The sequence below is a fragment of the Marmota flaviventris genome, chromosome 10, assembly GCF_047511675.1.
Source record: "Marmota flaviventris isolate mMarFla1 chromosome 10, mMarFla1.hap1, whole genome shotgun sequence".
In the NCBI taxonomy this organism is placed as follows: Eukaryota; Metazoa; Chordata; class Mammalia; order Rodentia; family Sciuridae; genus Marmota; species Marmota flaviventris.
The window spans coordinates 53,446,215-53,458,972 of record NC_092507.1 but is presented as its reverse complement, the minus strand read 5'-3'; the positions used below and the strand labels follow the sequence as shown (position 1 = coordinate 53,458,972).

Below are 12,758 nucleotides of genomic sequence, written 5' to 3'. Positions count from 1 at the left end.
CTTCATAGTAGGCTTGATAATAGGTCATAAGATCCTCATTTCAGATAAGGGCCTGCTCCATAACCAGGAATGCTGCACACAGGCCAAGAAGAATCTGCACAGACAGACCTTGCTGGTTTCCCCACTCGGGCTATCAGTGGGTCTATCATATGTCTTATCCAATCACATTTCTACACATTGTTCATGTTTCAATTGTGCTTATACCATGGAGTCTCCATAAAAATCCAAATGTCCAGGGTTTGTAGAATTCTGGATAACTGAACACATGGAAGTTACAGGTAAATAAGAACACATCTATGTCCCAGGAAGCCAGCACACCCCAAATCCGTGGGAATGGAAGCCTGCACCTAAGACCCTCTCAGAAGACCCCCTGTGTATCTCTTCATCTGGCTTTTTCCTTTAAAATATTTCCTTTAAAATATTCTTTATAATAAACCAGTAAGTGAATTTCCCTGAGTTCTGTGAGCTGCTCTAGCAAATTGACCAATCCTAAAGAGGCAGTTATGGGAACCCCAATTTATAGTTAGGTGGTCAGAAGTCCAGAGGCCTGGACTTATGACTGGTACCTGAAGTGAGAGACCATAACCTGATGCTACCTCCAACTAAATAGTGTCAGAATTAAATTGCCAACTGCTCTCTGCTGCAAAATTAATTGCTTGCTTATTGGTGGGAGAATCCCACACACACACATTTTGGTATCATGGAGGTAATCTGTGCATAGAATAGAACAGGATATAATAGGGAAAACTTTTCCTCAGTATATTCAGACCTACCAAAATTCCTATTGGAAGACCTAGCCTCCAATGTGATGGTATATGGAGATGGGGCCTTTGAGAGGTAACAGGGTTTAAATGAGCTCATTACGGTAGGGCCCCCATGATAGAATCAGTGTTCTTAGAAGAAGTAGAGAACTGGGCATGGTGGCACATTCCTGTAATCTCAGCAGCTCAGGAGGCTGAGGCAGGAGGATCACAAGTTCAAAGCTAGTCTCAGCAACTTAGTGAGGCTCTAAATAACTTAGCGAGACACTGACTCATAATATAAGTACATGTATAAAAAATAAAATTAAATAAAAAGGGCTGGGGATGTACCTCAATGGTTAAGTGCCCCTAAATTTAATCCCCAGTACAGAGAGAGAGAGAGAGAAGAAAAAGAAGGAGACTATCTGGGAATATTAGGAAAGAGAAGGCAAGGAGGGGATCTGAGATGTCAGACACTTAATCTGTTAGTATCTCGATCTTCCTATTCTCCAAAATAATGGAAAATCAATGTCCATTGTTTAAGCCCCCCAGTCCTTCATATTCTGTTACAGCAGTTTGAGCTGACTAAGACAGAGAAGAAGAGTTATTGTACCAGTTCCAAACCCAGGCCTAAGAGCCCTGGGGATATCTGTGGCTCTCTTGGCTCTTCTTCCTTCTCCAAAAGAATAAGGCCAAGCTGGCCTGTGCCATGAAAGACCACATGGAGGAGTTGCTCCTAACCTCTCAGCTGATGCCCAGATGTATGAGGGAGCCCACTGGCAACAGCTGAGGTTGGTCCAGGTCAGAACCGCCCAAAAGAGTTCACCTAAATTACTGCCAACAGAAATGTGAGCTAAATAAATATATGTTGTCTCAAGCCACTAAGTTTTGGGGTGGCTTATTATACAGCAAAACCTAATCAGCAGATATGCATGTTTCAGAGTTTCTACCATGAAAATCAAGACGTTCACTTAAAAAACAAGCAAACTGTGATAGTCAAGCCAAAGTGACTCCATTTTGTAAAACAACCATGCCAAATAGAAAGCTCATGACTGGGGCAAGTTGTTCTTTTCCTTTTGCTATAGAAACCTTTAAGAACACGGAACTACCTAATAGGGCATTGTTTCTGTGACTAGGGTAACAGGGCTCTGTTTCTGTAACTGGGGTGACTGGGCTAACTGTAATTGGCTAAGCATCCCTCCGCCTGACCGCACTCTCCTGCTTCTGTAACCTGGCTTACTTGCATTGGCTAGACCCCCGAACATCCCTTTTGCGGTTTTCAGGCTTATAAGGAGTGCCCTTGCAATTGTTGGGGCTGATCAGGGGAACAGCTTTATGTTCTGGTCAGTCGCCACCAGTGTGCTTCAATAAAGGCTTGATTCGATTATACGTGAGTGGTCTGGAAGTCAGTTCATGAAACCTCGGGATGTTGCTTTAACTATAACAAAACAAAAAACAAGCTTTTTGAAAAGAAGGAAAGAAAAAAATGAAGAAGGGAGGGGACGGAGAGAAGGAGGGAAGAAAGGGGCAGCAGAGGGAGAAAGGAAGGAAATTAGAAAGAAAAGAAGAGAAAACAGAAATGTAGACTAGAATCAAATCCAGGCTCCACCACCCCGTAGCCGTGTTAGTCAAGTTATGCAAAACTTATCAGAGTTCTCTACCACCTACCTCACCAGCTGTTTTTTGAATTAAAGGTGATTATATCTACACCAACCGGTTAAGTATCTGATATCTCAGATCCCCTCCTCGCCTTTTCCTTCCTAATATTCCCAGCAGCTCCTACATTTTTATGACTTAGCTTTATCCTCCTCAAGTATACAGTGCTATTGTATACTTCTTATTCTTAATTTACTCTCATTTCCTTTCCCAGGTAGAACAAGCCAAGTGACTCAAAATCCATTTATTTATGCTGTTAAGTACCTTGGGATGGCTGTAGCATGATTCAGTCCAAGTACTACAACTTCAGAACCAGGAAGCCAATGGTGTAACTCTCAGTGCAAGACTGAGTGCAGGCCTGAGAACCTGCAGTCGGGAGTGAGCTTCTGGAATGTCCTGGAGCCCAAAGGCTGCAGTGCTGACGTCCAAGGGCAGGGAAAAGAGGAGTGTGTCCCAGTTCCAAGAGAGAGAGAGACCTGAAATCCTCTATCAATTTTTTTTCCAAGTTGGGACTTCAGCCGATTGGATGGTGCCTGGCTACATTAAGGCAGGTCTTTCTTACTCAGTCCACTGACTGAAATGACAATCTCCTCTGGAAACACCCTCATAGACACCCAAAAATAATGCTTTACCAGTTCTCCAGGTATTCCTCAATCCAGTCAAGTTGACACCATCACAGAGATGAAAGATCTTTACACTGAAAAGAAATTGAAGAAGATACAAATAAATGGAAATATATCCTGTATTCACGGATTGGAAGAATTAAAATTGTTAAACTATCCACACTAGCCAATGTAATTTACAGACTCAATGCGATCCTATCAAAATACCAATGACATTCTTCATAGAAAAAAAAATCATGAAATTTATATGAAACACAGAAGACACCAAATAACCAAAGCAATCTTGAACAAAAGGAACAAAGCTGGAGGCATCACTCTACTTGACTTCAAAATGTACTCAAGGCTACGGTAACTTAAACAACATGGCACTGGCATAAAAACAGACACAGAAACCAAAAGAACAGACTAGAGAGCCCAGGAATAAATACATTTGGAGCCAACTGATTTTCAACAAAAATGCCAAGAACACTCAATGGAGAAAGGTATCTTCCATATACAAAAGTCAACTTGAAGTGGATTAAAGAGTTAAATTTAAAACCCCAAACTATGAAACTACTAGAAGAAAATATGGGGGAAAGCTCCATGACATTGGTCTGGGCAATGATATTTTTTTTTAATTTAATGTCAAAATGACTGAAAACAAAAACAAAAATAGACAAATCAGACTTCAGCAAAGGAAACAATTAACAGGGTGAAGAGACAACCTACAGTATAATTAATAGAAAATATCTGTAAACTAACACATCTGACAAAGGGTTAATGTACAAAATATATAAGGAATGCAAACAACTCTATAGTAAAACAAGTAGCCCCGTTTAAAAATGGGCCAAAGACTAGGAGAGGTATTATGCAAAAGAATACATACAAATGACCAACAGGTAGATAAAAAGGAAATAATCATCAGGGAAATGTAAATTGAAATCACAATGAGATATCATCTCACCCCAGTTAGAATGGCTATTATCAAAAAGACAGGCTGTTTTTGTGGAGGGTGTAGAGGAAAGGGAACCCTTACATACTGTTGATGGGAGATGGTAAGTTAATATAACTACTATGGAAAGTCGTATGGAGGTTGCTCAAAAAATTTAAAATGTAGCTACCATATCATTCAGCAATCTCACTACCAAGCATATATCTGCACTCCCATGTTTTTTGAAGCATTATTCACAATAGTAATGATACAGAATCAACCTATGTGTCCATTGCAAGATAAATGAATAAAGAGAATGTGATACATATACACCATGGAATAAGATTTAGCTATTAAAAAAAAAAGACAGAAATCTTATCATTGAGGACAACATGGATGAAGCTGGAGGACTTTTGATTAAGTGAAATGAGCTAGGCACAGAAAAACAAATACCACAGTTGAGCCCATAGAAGTAGAGACTAGCATGGTAGTTAGCAAGGCTGGGATGGGGCCATTAGGAAACACTAGTCATAGAATACATAATCACAGATAGGAAGAATAAGTTCCATTGGACAGCATGGCAACTATAGTTCATGAGGATATATTGTATTCTTGAAAAACTGCAGAGAGTGGATGTCAAGTGTTCTCACCACAAAACAGTAATTATGTGGTAATAATTACACATTTGTTAATTAGCTAGATTTAACTATTCCACAATATCTATGTACTTCACAACGTCACATTAAACACAATAAATGCGTACAATTTTGTCTGTCAGTTTTTCAAAACAATCTAAAGAGACTGGGCATGTAATTCAGTGGTAGACCACTTGCTTAGCATGCACAAGGCCCAGGCTTCTCCCCAACCCCCGCAAAAAAACATTTAAATGCATTTGTGGCAAAGTCATTATTTAACTTTATTTAAATGTTTAACTATGTTTAATCGATCAGGCTGAAAAGTGAACAAACACATTTAAAATTTTTGAATCAATACTCTGAAACAATATAGCTTTTAGAAGTATAAAATAATATCTTCATGACATTGAGGCAAATAGAAATTTGTTAAACTGAACCCAAAAAGCAATTATCAAGATGCAAAAATTAATAAGATATACTATATTGTAAAATTTTGTGGGCTAGGGGTATAGCTCAGTGGTAAAGCACATGTTTAGCATGCACAAGGCCCTGGATTCAATTCTCATTTTCCCAGCCCCCAATTTTTTTTTCAACAAAAGATATAAATAAGAAAATAAAAATACAAGGCACCCTGTGAAGAGATTTTTTTCAATACATATATTCAAAGGATTCATATCCAAAAAATATAAATCACTTTTAAAAACCTACAAATAAGTAAGAAAATGTAAACAATTTAATAGAAAAATTGGCAAAAATCATAATCAGGTCTTTCACAAAAGACTATACACAAATGGCAAATAAGCTTATATTATGACAAAGAGCTTAACTTCTTCATCATCATGGAAATTCACATTAAAACCACAGTGATATACTGCTCCATAACAACAAAAATACCTATAATTTAAAAGATTAACAGCATCAAGTGTTGATTAAAATATGAGACAACTAGACATCTCATATATTGCTGACAGGAATAAAACTTGGTACAACCACTTTGTAAAACTGTTTGTTAGTATCCACTAAAGCTTAATACGCATAAACCCTGTGACCTAATAATTTCACCCTTTGGTATATAATAACCAGCAGAAATACATGTGTGCACCAAAAGACATATATGAGAATGTTCATAGCAGTTCTCTTCATAACAGACTAAAACTGGAAACTATCCATATGTCTGTCAAAATGAAAAAAAATACATATTCACTCAATGGAATACTCTGGAGGAATGAGAATAATGAACTACAACTACTACACATCATTGTGGAAGCTCACAAAAAAGTTGAGCAAAAGAAACTAGAGCAAAAGATCAGATGCTGAAGGATTTCATTCACATAAAATTAAAAACAGAAGCTGGGGTTGTGGTTCAGTGGTAGAACACATACACACACACACACACACACACACACACACACACACACATAATTTAAAAACAGCAAAACTAGTCTTCAGTGTAAGACCTTAGATTAGTAGTTAGTACAGGTGAGAGGGGGAGGGGCAGCAAAAACAGCTTCTGGGTTGCTTCATGTCCTGACACTTGATCTGAATGTCAAGTACACAAGTGGATTCACTTTATAAAAATTCATCAACTGTATACTTAGAAGGTGTGTGTACTTTTCTATATATTTAATTTTAAAGTTTGCTAAAAAATTCAGTATTCTTTAGGCCTAAACATATCACAAATCATTATGAAAAATTCTGAAGCCAAAGCAGTTCATCTTCCAAGAAGATATTCTAAATGTGCTCGTTTCTTTTATATGCTATCAATTTTGCTTTTTCCTAATGTTGCCATTAGTTAGAGATTTCTCACATCAGAATTAAGTTTCTTGATTTTGCTTTTCCTTCAAACTTTTTAACCCTTTCTTATGAGTTCAGAGTAAGCCAACAACAAATTTTGGAAGATAGTAACAGAGTTGAGGCCCTAACCTGGAAGCTGAGCTAAGGTACAGGATCCCCTAAGGATCCCATAAGGGGTGTTGATTTGACGTCACACCTACTTCTGAGCAATGTAGTGAGTGATGGAAGCAAGACAAGAGTAAGTAGGATCAGCTGAAAGTGTGTTTAAGAAATATTAGATCCCAATCCCCTCCCTCAGCCCCCTCAGCTGGGCAGCTGCCCCAACCTACTCCAGGAGAAAGCTACAGGTTTATTCTCAGAAGAGAGCCTCAAGAAGATCACTGGACAGAGAGAACCAGGCAGCGTTTAAGGCAGAAGTATTGCACTGACAACAGAAAGTTAAAAGCAACGTTGACATCCTGAATGCTGAGATCCCCAGTGTTCTTCCCAGCACTTCATGGAATGCACTGGCATCCTCTTAAAAGAAATTAAATGGAACAGCAAATGGAGGCAGGCACATAGGGGTGTGATGATTCTTCAATCACTCTCTTGGAGCTTAATAAAATGGGCCTATTCCCCAAAGACTAAAAGAAATAAAGGAAACACATTGTAATTGGGCATAAATAACCATATTGAAGAGCCAACAAGGAAGGACTTTTAAAGGAAGTTGGACCAAAATAAGCCACCACAGCATTTCACCACCCCCACTAATTCATGGTCATATAAGTATCAACTTGTAGGTATCGTGTCCATGAGCCCCTCTGTGTTTTTACATCTCACTACCTCATTTGTTGGCATCTTTTTGAGTGGGATTTTAATTTCTTTTAAGATGAATTTCCAATAAGTCTGCCAACAGAATCATCTGATTTTAAGTGTATTAGTGTATCTGGCAGACTAATACATCCGGTCCCTACAAGCCACTCCACTCACTCATTCACTCTTGCAATAGGCTACTCAAAAGGAGACATACAAGTAGCCAACAGGTACATGAAAAGGTGTTCAGTTTCACTAATCACTGGGAAAGTACAAATCAAAACAACAGTTAGATATCACCTCACTTCTGTTAGAATGGTTATTTTTATCATCAAAAAGACAAAATATGGGCTGGGGTTGTGGCTCAAGTGGTAGAGCGCTTGCCTAGCAAGTGTGAGGCACTGGGTTCGATCCTCAGCACCTCATAAAAATAAAATAAAGATATTGTATCCACCTAAAAAAAAAAAACTAAAAAATAAATATTTATAAAAAAAAGTCAAAATATGTCAAGCATGGTCGCACACACCTGTAATTCCAGCAGCTTGGGAGGCTAAGGAACTTGGGATTTCAAGTTCAAAGCCAGCCTCAGCAACTCAGTGAGACCTAAGCAATTCAGCAAGACCCTATCTCTAAATAAAATACACACACACACACACACACACACATACGACTGGGGATGTGGCTCAGCGGTAATGCCCCTGGGTTTAATCCCCAGTACCAAAAAAAGACATATGTTAGGGGGAGAATATACAGAAATGTAACGGATGTATGACCTGTTTCACTCTAATTCATTCAATCATTCACTCACTGATTTAGGCATTTTCACATAGGCTAGGATTAACTTAAAGATAACAACTTTCAAAATGTAATTGTCATGTGGGCATTAATCCTTACAATGTTACAGTTTTCCACTTTTATCTAAAGAGGCAAAGTAACATAAAGAACACAGGTTGTAGGATCAAAGAAATCTATGTTGGAATCTTGGATCCACCATGTGTTAGAGTTCTACTTCTACAACAAAATACCTGAGATAATCAACTTTAAAGGAAGAAAGGTTTGGTTTAGCTATGGTTTCAGAGGTTTCAGTCCATAGTTAGCTTGCTCCACTGCTTTGGGGCCTGTAGCAAGGCAGAGCACCATGGCAGGGAATATTGGTGAAGTATAGCTGTTCACCTCATGGTGGCCAAAAAAGCAGAGAGAGAGGAAGGAACCAGGGCACCAATATGTCCTACAAGGACACATCCCCAGAGACTTAACCTCCTTCTACTAGGCCTCAGCTCCTGAAGTTTCCACCACCTCCAATAGCCTCATCAGTGGGGGACCAAGTCTTCAGCATATGAGTCCTTCTGAGACATTTAAGACACAAACCATTAAAACAGTGACTAGGAGGCTGGGGATATAGCTCAGTTGGTAGAGTGCTTGCCTCACATGAATAAGGCCCTGGGTCCAATCCCCACCACCACCACCCCCCAAAAAATAATCTACTAGCTGTCTGAGTTAAGGAGGTTATTTTACAATTCTGTCTTTATGCTTTCATCAATAAAATGGATATATCATAGTGACCTCTCAGGATTAGTGCCAGGTTTAAATGAGAAAGCACACTCAGCACTTGGCAGGATGCAGCAGAGTACATGGTAAGGAAGCAGCAACTTTATTGTTCCCTCAGTGTCTTAAAGTACTTTGTAAGATTTTTAAATCAAATGCATAACCTCTCTAGAGTTATATCAAAACCAGCACATTCTTCAGCACGTTTCTGTTGTGGTTTTCTGCATGTATCAGACGAGATAAAAGAGACAGCCTATGGGCTTCTCAAGCCTAAAAAGTGACGTATAAGCAATTAAAAAATCACAAAAACAAAAAAAGATGACCACTGTTCTACATGAGTCTAAGTCCTGTTATTCAAATAGCTAAGACTGAGAACTAACAAACAAAATATTCTATTCTGATTTTGAGAGGAGAATCTGGTTAATTCAGAACATATTCTTGATCTTCCAAGTTTCCGGATAGGGAGGAGGTGATAACATTGAATTATTCCATAAGTGAGCCCTGCACATCAACTTGGTCATAGGCACAGTGCAGTGCTGGACCGTGAGCTCTGTGAATTCTCCCCCTCCCCTGCCACACACAAACTAAAATTCAGAACAAAATGAGGTAAATGCCAAATGTGGGAGGAAGAACTGTGAGGGATAAAGGAAAACTGGTAGGAAACACAGGGTTGGGGGTGGTGGTGATTATTTCCTAGTCACCTCAAGTCACCATGACTCAACAGCACTTAATATCATGTGCAATACCTATTGTTAGGACTGTTTCAGTGATAACTTAGAAAAAGCTGCAGTTAATACACTGTTTGAAAGGTCCTTAAATAACAAGTACATTTGAATTGGTCATAGATTGAATTTGAGGAGAAGTGATTCTAAGGCAAGGACAATAACATGTTAATAATTAATTTAGGGCTGGGGTTGTGGCTCAGTGGTAGACCACTTGCCTAGCATGTGTGAGGCACTGGGTTTGATTCTCAGCACTGCATATAAATAAATGAATAAAATAAAGATCCATCAACACCTAAAAAAAATTTTAATAATTAATTTTAAAAAAAAACACATAGTAGTCAGGATATTGAACATCAAGAATTTTGGTGGCCACATAAATTATGTATAGGAGAGTAATGGGAACCTAGGCTGGGAAAGCAGAAGGTGGCCACACTAGAAATACGCCTACCTCCATGCCAGAAAAGGAGAGCAGCTGATGCAACAGGAATGTGAGAGCATCAGATTTGCAAAGATGAAACTGATGAGGCTGAAAAGCAGGAACCAATCAAACCAAGGGATCCTGATAATTACAGTTCTTGGGGCTGAGGTTGTGGCTCAGCGGTAGAGCGCTCACCTCGAAGGTGCAAGACCCTGGGTTCGATCCTCAGCACTACAGAAAAAAAAAAAGTGAAATAAAGGTGTTGTGTCCAACCACAACTAAAAAATATATTTTAAAAAATTACAATTCTTACCAATTTAAAGGAGCTCAGCAGAAAGGTATGGAAAACAACAGAATTGAAATCAGTCAGTGACTGCAGAACAAACTTGTTTGTTTCCCAAAGTTAGGGGAAAACACTGTTGAGGGAGAGGAAGAGGATCCCAAACCCTTCCTGAGATTGAGGTCTCTGAATCTGGCTGCCCACTGGAAGCCCTTGAGGAGTTTTCTAAACATGTAGACCCCCGGAAGTTTGCCCTGCAAGTGTTAAGAGACTCTAACTCAACAGGCTCAGAACTAAAGGATAGGTGAGGGCATCCTCTCAGGAGAAGGGGAAAATGAAAAGGAGACTGAAAATATATCCTCTGATAAATCCCTACCCTGGGTGGGGGCGGTGCTCTCTGGGAGGCCACAAGAAACAGAAGAGTAGAAATGGAGATGGGGAGATATGGAGATGCAGAGGAACTCTGATGTTTTTGGCTTTGATGTGAAGAAAGAGGCTGAGGAACTTCCGACTAGACAATCTCAGTCTTTCTAAGAAGCAGTGAGGTCATCTCTGAGAGAAGAGGCTTCAATGATGGTGGGACAGGTTTGGAGCCATACTTACCAGAAATGGGGGTGAGTCACCAAGATAAAAGAAAGGACTGTACAGAATTTGTGATACTAGAGGCCTCGCAGGAGTGCACACAGTTTTGTGACTATTCCCAGGAATTGGGAAGATGGCAGACTTGAGATGGGCCCTTGAACCCAGGCTGGAGAGGGAGGAAAGAGAGTTAGGTTAAGGACATAGAGTTAGGAAAGAGAAACAGAGGCCATGAAATCACAGAACAGACCCACTGAGAGTCAGGATTGGGAAGCTGAGTGTAGAACTTATATGTTTGTTTGATAGAAGAGGTGAAGTGTCGCAATGTATCGCTACACATCTGTCACAATGGCTAAAATGAAAAACAGTAATACCAGATGCTGTCCAGGATAAGGAGAAACTGGGTTACTCATGCAAGGCTGTTAGGAATGTAAAAATGGCATATCACTCTGAAAAATAGCTTGGTAATTCCTTTTAAGAATAAAAGTGGATTTATATACAATACAGCAATTGAACTCTTGGGTATTTATTCTAGAGAACTAACACTTTCACCCGGGAAGTCATATACAGATGTTCACAATAGCTCTATTCCTTACAGCCAAGGACTGGAAACCACCCAAATGTGGTGAACAATTAAACAAACTATGGTACATTCATACACTAGAATATTACTCAGTAATAAAAAAAAAAGAGAGAGAATGAAATAATAAACACAACTTAGATGAACCTCACAGAAATTATGCTGAATGAGAAAGCCAATCCCAAAATGATACATACTTCATGTTTTCATGTATGGAATAATCATGAGATAACAATTATAGAGATGGAAAACAGATTAAATTCCCAGGGGCTATAGACTGGGGGTAAAGGGTAGCTAGCTACACAAAGATAACACAAGGGAGTCTATAATGATGAGTCAATTGAATATCTTAATTATGGTGGTTGTTATTCAAGAGAAAAGTCCACAGAGAGAAAACTGCACAGAGCTATATACATACACAAACAAGTTCATATATAACTGGTGAAACTTGAATAAGCTCTGTGGATTTCCAAATCAATCTCTTGGTCTTGGTATTGTAATACAATGATATAAGACTCAGGGATGCTAAAGGGGGGATGTATAGGACTTTGCTATTCGTTTCTTTGTAATATTCAACAAATCTATAATTATTCAAAATGAAAAGGTTTTTTAAATCAAAAGGGCAACAAACTGAGTAATAGTCATAGAACAAATATTCATTGAGTGGCTTGTTATGCCATGTTCCATACCAAACACTGGATGTAACTTAACAAGATAGTCTCTGACCTCAAGAGGGACATATTGGGGTAAAGAGTCTGACCCTGTGCCTCTCAATCTCTTAGTCACTGGAGAAGACATTCTCCGCATGAGTAAATAGCTCATCCCCTATGAATTGCAGTAGTCTCCCTTATAATGCCTTGGAAATAGTAGGGACACACAGGAAGGGATTTTGCCACCACAGCCTAGGAGATATAGCCCATCCCCGCACCCCACCCCATCCCGTCCCCTCCCTCCTCCATCTCTCCTTGTCTGGTGACCTTTTAACACCTTGGTTTTCTCAAGGGCTTAAACCTAACTCTCCTTCGAGGATAGCCTTCCTCATCCAGGCATCCAAGGGCTGACACAGTCGCCTCTCCAGATCCACGGGAGGAAAATTAGACTGTATAATCTGTGTATGTCTCCTGGCTTCGAGGGAGGAGGAACTTAAAAAGTTTTCACTTGCAGTAAATAGAAGTTTGTTTTTTGTTTTTTTTTTAAAGTGTGAGATACTGAAATTGTTTGGCATCTCAATGAGCACTACAGATAAAGCACTCTGCTGCAATGTGACCTCCGCCAATAGTCTGACCTACTTTTTTTTCCAAACTTGGAAAACAAATATTTCCTAAAATACTTAAATAGGAAGGAATAAAGTATATATACATGCTTCCATATGAGTAAAACTTGAAAACATTAAGCTAAGTGAAAGCAGACAGACATGAAAGACCACATACTGTACGATTCCATTTATATAAAATGTTCAGAATAGGCAAATCCACAGAGAT

At 39.2% G+C, this 12,758-nt stretch overlaps 1 protein-coding gene across 3 annotated transcripts in view; it reads right to left on the bottom strand.

Annotated features, from left to right (window-relative positions):
- The window catches only part of Dnajc6 (DnaJ heat shock protein family (Hsp40) member C6), a 152,984-nt gene that overhangs the window by 112,595 nt on the left and 27,631 nt on the right, over positions 1-12,758 (bottom strand). For 2 of the 3 annotated variants that reach the window (XM_071618742.1, XM_071618740.1), the window contains exon 2: positions 3,029-3,093. Coding sequence is in view for 1 of the 3 variants with exons in the window: in XM_071618743.1 (XP_071474844.1) it covers positions 2,661-2,679 (19 nt within the window). In the remaining 2 variants the exon portion in view is untranslated. Of the gene's footprint in view, positions 1-2,660; positions 2,728-3,028; positions 3,094-12,758 lie in introns of those variants that run through there. The other variant, XM_071618743.1, reaches the window with a different exon arrangement.